The 6,688-nt window shown below is 48.6% G+C and overlaps 1 protein-coding gene across 1 annotated transcript in view; it reads left to right on the top strand.

The window, feature by feature from the left end:
- The first annotated feature begins 673 nt into the window (after nucleotides 1-673).
- ST8SIA3 (ST8 alpha-N-acetyl-neuraminide alpha-2,8-sialyltransferase 3) overlaps nucleotides 674-6,688 on the top strand; it is a 10,470-nt gene continuing 4,455 nt past the window's right edge. Inside the window, exons 1-3 of the mRNA XM_007935515.2 lie at nucleotides 674-677; nucleotides 2,866-3,406; nucleotides 4,709-4,831. Coding sequence (XP_007933706.2) covers nucleotides 674-677; nucleotides 2,866-3,406; nucleotides 4,709-4,831 — 668 coding nt within the window. The remainder of the gene's footprint in view (nucleotides 678-2,865; nucleotides 3,407-4,708; nucleotides 4,832-6,688) is intronic.

Raw genomic sequence — 6,688 nt, 5'->3', positions numbered from 1 at the left:
TGCCAATGTTCTGGTTAGCAGTCAAATGCCTTAGGTACTAGCCACCAGAGCTCCTTGTCATCTGCGTATAGCAGGTTGTTAATGAGGCGTCCTCCAATCCTGATGCTAAATTCTTTTTAGATTAGTCTGGCTTCTTGGGTTATTTGGTCAGCATACAGATTGCAATACATGCAGGGTGAAATACATTGAAGGATACCACCCTGATGCACACCTTTCCTGATTTTAAACCACACAGTATCTCTTTGTTCTGTTTAAACGACTGCCTCTTGGTCTATGTACAGGTTCTTTGTGAGCACAATTAGGTGTTCTGAAATTCCTACTCTTTGCAATGTTATCCATAATTTGTTATAATCTCCACAGTCAAATGTCTTTGCAAAGTCAACTAAAACACAGGTAAACATCTTTCTGCTATGCTCCGCTTTCAGCCAAGATCTACCTGACATCAACAAAGATATCTCTCATTCCACATCCTCTTCTAAATCTGGCTTGAATTTCTGGCAGTTCGTAGTCGATGTACTGTTACAACTGTTTTTGAATTACTGTAAAGATTACAGCCAAGAAAACCTTACGGGGCAGTTCTACTCTGTCACATGGAGTCACTATGAGTCAAAACTTACTCAACGGCATACAACAGCAACTACTTGAGAGCATATGCCAGGCATTATGTAGCACCATGAGTAAGGCATTTGGCTGCTAACCAGAAGGTTGATAGTTCAAACCCACCAGCTAGTCCACAGGAGGAAGATGAAGCAATCTACTTCCATAAAGATTTACAGCCTTGGAAACTTTATGGAGGTTGTTATGAGTCAGAATCAACTCGATGGCAGTGGGTTTCAGTTGGTTTTTTTGTTTGTTTTTGTTTTCATTATGTGAAAACAAGGAGGAAGACATGGTCCTTGCTGGCACAAAACTTACAGCACAGGCACTCTCACCTTTGAGGAACTACAGCCCAGAGACAAACCATAACATTAGGTCCACAAAAGCCCATAGGGGAGAAGTACAGGGAAGAAAAAATCATAGTCACCTTGGAACATCTCAACTTCCTTTATTGCAAAGCTATCGAAGGCCAATTTCTTACCTCCACTTTTTTTTTTTTTTTTTTCATTAGTGCCTATAGACCAGGCTTGGGAGGACCAAACCAGGGGTACAGTTAGGATGGAAGGGGCCATAAGCTAATTGTAAAGGACAGAGCTGAAGAAACATATGGGTTCCTCCACCACTCAACAGCTCAGCTGAAGATGGTTTTATTGTCACTGCCAAGTGGTATTAAAATAGGTCCCTTGTGGGTGTGCTAAAAACAAAGGGAAGGTCAAGCAGAGCCTCTGTAGGGAGGGCACTGTGCGCTTTCCTCTCACCTTCAGAGGGCTCCTTCTTACTTGGTCTTGGGGCTCCTTCAAAAGACAATTCTGTGCATTTATAAAGAACGTGGTTTTAATATTCTCAGCTCCTGGGCAGCTCAGTGCTAAGGTACGTGGCCCAACACAAAAGCCTGCCCCTTGGGGTGGGTCAGAAAAGGGGGCAAAAGAGAGTTCTATCAGGGCTAACTCTCCCAGGCTGGTCAACTAAGGGGCATACGGAGCGGCCACCTGCTGTGGGCATGAGCCAGGCCCTGGGAAGGAGAAAGGCAGGGCAAACCAGGCCCTCCCCACTCCCACCTCACCTCACAACTTTGCTAGTTCTAACCTATTGCCATCGAGTTGATTCCAACTCATAAGCCACCCTATAGGACGGAGTAGAACTGACCCACAGGATTTCCAAGGCTGTAATTTTTACACATGCAGACTGCCGCATCCTTCTCCACAGAGCAGCTGGTGGCTTGAGCACTTCACCACTGCAACCCCAGGCCTCCTTTCTGAGGGTTACTCACCTTTTCAAGGTCCCTGGGGGGGACAAGCGGTTTGCAATGGACTACTACCCCAAAGGCTAACCTAAAGGGTGGTGGTGGGAACCCCCCTAAAAGCAGCACAGAAGAAAGGCCTAGGAATCTTCTGCCATAAAGATGGTTGTTGTTGTTGTTGTTGTTTGGTTGTTGTTGTTGTTATGTGCCCTCAAGTCCACCGACTCATAGCGAGGCCTCCTTGGGTTTCTAAGGCATTATCTCTACGGAAATAGATTGCCAACCTTCCTTCCAAGGGGTGGCCAAGAAAACCCCCTTAAGCAGTTCCACCCTGTAACAATGGGTTTAGTTGGTTTACCCACAGTTTACAAAGAAGTGAAGTATATGGTGGGGGGAGAGGGTGCACAGGGGAGGCTTTGCGGGAAATTCCGAGGAGGTCTTTAGCACTCACACCTCAGGTGGCCCCAGCCAGTGCTCAGTGTTGAAAGAGTAGCTTTTTTTTTTTTAACTTTATTGTGGTTTTGGTGAAAATTTACAGTGCAAATTAGTTTTCCATTCAATAATTTATACATACTTTGTTTCGTGACACTGACTGCAATCCCCACTATGTAACAGCACGTTTCCCTTTTCCTCCCTGTGTTCCCCTTTATAGAGCAGTGTATAAATGTCTGTCTTCCTAAAACCTCTCTTTCTGCTTCTCTGAGAAGCATCCAGCAGGTGTTTCTCCTCCAGGGAAACAAATCCGGCTATTTATCTCCCGATTCCCTGATACATTTATAATGAGTGGTCCATTAAACTAAGTTTGGGCGTCCGTCTACCTGCAGCCACCTTCTGGTCCTCACTCTCAGCCCCGGAGGCCGCTCTCGGCGTGGGCTGCAGCCTTCCAGCCTCGATTCCCCTCCCTCCCTCCACCGCCTCCCCGTGCTCCCTCCTCCCCTCCCCCGGTTATTTGGGAGATTAGAGTTCATTAATTAAATCCTGTGCTTAGATCGAACTGTAACATTATTCCAATCACATTTATCTCGCAGGAGGCGGAGGAGATGGCATCCTCGCTGGAAACGCGCAGGGGAGCCTGAGCCGGCGCCGGGGACGCACGGCGCGCCGCGCTCCCTCGCCACGCCGCCACGCAGCCCCTCCATCTTCCTGCTCAGCCTCCGGGCCCGTGTGCCCCTTCATTGGGGGTCCAGCTCCTATCTGGGGCTCCTGCCTTCCCCCTCCAAGGCCCTCCGCGGCTTCCCTGCCCCAGCGACCCCCACCCCTGCCACACACGCTCACACGCGCGCACACACACACACTCACACTCTCTCACACACGCGCGCACACGCCAGCGAGCAGCTGGCCGCTCAATGGACCGATTGCCCCGGTTTCCCTGATCCCAGCCCAGCCCGGGATGAGAAATTGCAAAATGGCCCGGGTCGCCAGCGTGCTGGGGTTGATCATGCTCAGCGTGGCCCTGCTGATTCTATCGCTCATCAGCTACGTGTCCCTGAAAAAGGAGAACATCTTCACCACTCCCAAGTACGCCAGCCCGGGGGCGCCCCGAATGTACATGTTCCACGCGGGATTCCGGTGAGTGCGGGCCTGGCTTGGAGAGCCTTCGTGGACCTGGTATATTGGGGCGAGGTGGGGGACGGCGAGGATGTCTGGGCGTCTCCGAGACACTCGGGGCGAGGTAACTGCGTGCTCCTCCCGCTTCTCTCTCGGATTCTCCCTTCCCCCTCACCTTTATGTTTTAACCCAGAGCCCCTGAAGCCGTAGTGACTGCGTATCTCTCGTCCTTCCTCGGCACCCCTTCTCTCATTTCAAACACGCAGGGAGGGTTTAAGGAGAAGGATGGGGACCGAGAGGCAGCGTGTGTTGGGGGAGGGGTGGACATGCGTGGGGTGAGCGCCTGCCCTGCGCCCCTTCCGCAGACAAGGCGGCGGCGCCCGGGGCAGCACAGAGCGGTTTAATGGCGCAGGCGCCGGCCCAGGTCTCACTCCCCTCCTCTCCATACTCCCCCACCCACCCAAGGATGCGCGGGTTCATTCTTCTGAAGCCTCAGGGCCGTTCTCCCTAGACCCACTCACACCACCACCCCCTTTCCGGGATCTCTGCGTTCCCCCGCCCCTGCGGGAAGCGAGTCTCCGAAGGGCCGCCTACCCGAGGCGCGGGTCGAAGGCACGGGCCGCGCGCGGGGCCCGCCTGGTGAGGCGCCAGGCGCCGCTTGGCGCAGTTCATGCAGAGTCCCCGCCCCTACCTGTGACCCGAGAAGCTCTCCCGCAGAGTCTCCCAGGGGGCGGCCGGCACGTACAAACTACATACAGCCTGTGGCCCCAGCTGGGCCGGGGTGCGGGACCCGAACATCCCCACTGGGGCCGAAAAGCGAAACCGGCCGGCTTCCTCCAGCGTCCTCAGCTAGGGGACGGGGCCTGAAAGCTGACTTAGGTTCAGGAAGTAAGAGGTTAAGTCAGGAGCCACCCCCAGCCCTCCCCCTGGATCGCTGGTTACCTCTGCCCTTTTCCCAAAAATGCATTCACCCGGGCCCCGGGGGCGGCGCGGGTCGGGCCAGCGCGGCCGCTGTCCGCGGTGCTGACTCTGCTCCTCGCCGCTCACAGGCTCCCGCCGCGCCTCGGGCTCCCGCCCCTGTTCTCCGAAAGACGGCCATTTTATAGCGGCTCCCACACCCGGGGGAAGGACAATGGAAATGGGTTTCCTTGGAGTCTTTCTTTCTCCAGGGGTGTGTGGGGTGCAGAGAGTGAGCCCTGTGCAGGGGGGCTCTGGGGCGGGACGGAGCCAGTGCCCCTCCCCCAGCCGGTGGACTCTGATGGCTGCCTGGGCTTCCCTAACCGAGGCCAGCAGGTTTGTCTGTGTACTCACGCTCCTCTGCAGGTCACAGTTTGCACTGAAGTTTCTAGACCCGTCATTTGTACCCATTACGAATTCTCTGACCCAGGGACTCCAAGAGAAACCTTCCAAGTGGACATTTAATCGGACAGCATTCTTACACCAAAGGTAGGATAAGGGGGAAGGAGCCAACATCTTGCTTTAGAATTCTGGAAATCAAAAAGCAAAACAAAACAAAAAATTAAAAAAAAATCCAAAACAACAAAAGTGTCTTCTCCCCTTCTGCAAAAGTATGTGCATTGTGTTCTTGATCTGGCCAAACAACGCTCTGACTCACAACCAATGCTGGTTAGCATAGTACGCTCTCAGAAGAAGAAAACAGGACGACCAATTTGAAAGGGGGAAAAAAAAATGATATTTCCAATATCCTCCCTAAGACTTACTTGAGCTCCATGATTTCCTGTTACTAGTCAGGCAATATTGCCAACACCATCTATTTAAAAAAAGGGAGGGGAATGGGTAAAAGGCAAAAGACCACCCAGTGCATTTTTATTCTCCTGAAGAATTTTTTTTTTAATATTAAAATGATATTTTCTCATTGAATCACACAGAAAATGCCATAATCCATCTCCATGGAATTACTAGTGATTCCAAAGTTACGCAGCTATTTAAGTGTGGTTTTGCCTGTTTGTTTTCATCAAGCCTTTGCAGCTTTTAACTTTTCGATATGCCACCCATCATCATTCCTATCACTTACGTCTTGTACTAGCCTCATTTTATACATGAAGGAGTTTGTTTTTGTTTTGTTTTGTTGAAGGGGGCAGGGGAAGAGGATGAGACATATTCTCGTGTATGTATTCTCCTTGGTGATGTTGGACTGCTCTTAGAAACCTGAGATAAACCGTTGCTCCTTCTTGGTGACATTATTATGCTGCTAAGTGGGATGTGAGCCATCTAGTGTACTCATTAGGGGTGTGAATACCTATTTTACAAACCGGAAGGAAGGTTGGGCAATCTATTTCCGTAGTGATACTGCCTGGGAAACCCAAGGAGGGGTCTTTAAGAGTCGGGTACGACTCCACCGCACATAACAGCAAAAACAACATATTTAGGGGGAAGTGATGTGGTTGTAGCATTTCTAGCTATTGCTCACTTTCTTTTTTTAGAAAAATTTAATCTACTGGTAGAATTGAAACAAATTCTATAGATATCTATGGTGTCATGAAAATGTTATTTACTTGAAAAGTTGGCCTATAGTCATGTAGATAGGATTAAAAATTTCAAAACATTGTATAATTAGAAATTAGCCCCTGAAAATAATTGATTCACTCTAAAAGCCAAAAGGTCTTTTTATTAACTTTTGGGTTTTTTAATCCAATATTAATATTATAGACAACCCAGAAAACTTTCTATACATCTCCCCAAATACATTTCTAATGTCATAAAAATATTCTTCGCACACTAGCCCATGCAACCCAAATGACCAATCAGAACAATATTTTCCTTTTCAAAACTTTTGTTTTTTTAATCTGTTAATTGGGTAATTATTCGTTAATTTTTACCAGTATCCTTTTAAACTTAACATAGCTTGGAAAATCAATACTGGTAACTTTAGAAGTTTTGGGTTGAAGGTTTCAATTTATGTTGCTCTATATTTTGAGTAGTTGGATCTGACTTGACGGCACATAACAACAACAACAACAACAACATACTTTGAAGAATGCAGTAATTTTAAAAAATCAAATTCCAGGTAAAGTGATTAGTTGCAATATCATTCATGCTATATTTTAGGCAAAATACACAGGAGATTCAAAGTGATTACCTGGTGTTGTAGAATCTAGCCTTAAAGTAATATGTTACTTGTCTCAAATATTTTAAAGAGCTGAGAAAATAAATACTAAAAAAAAAAAAAAACTGCCATCGAGTCAGATCCGACTCACAGCAACCCCTCCTTGGGTTTCTGAGGCAGTATCACTTTTAAAGTACATTGCCCAACCTTCCTTCCGAAGAGTGGCTGGTGGGTTT

This window comes from Orycteropus afer, unplaced genomic scaffold, assembly GCF_000298275.1.
Source record: "Orycteropus afer afer isolate SDZICR_OR568_19922 unplaced genomic scaffold, OryAfe1.0 scaffold00029, whole genome shotgun sequence".
NCBI classification, from domain to species: domain Eukaryota; kingdom Metazoa; phylum Chordata; class Mammalia; order Tubulidentata; family Orycteropodidae; genus Orycteropus; species Orycteropus afer.
This window is presented reverse-complemented; position numbering and strand designations above follow the sequence as displayed.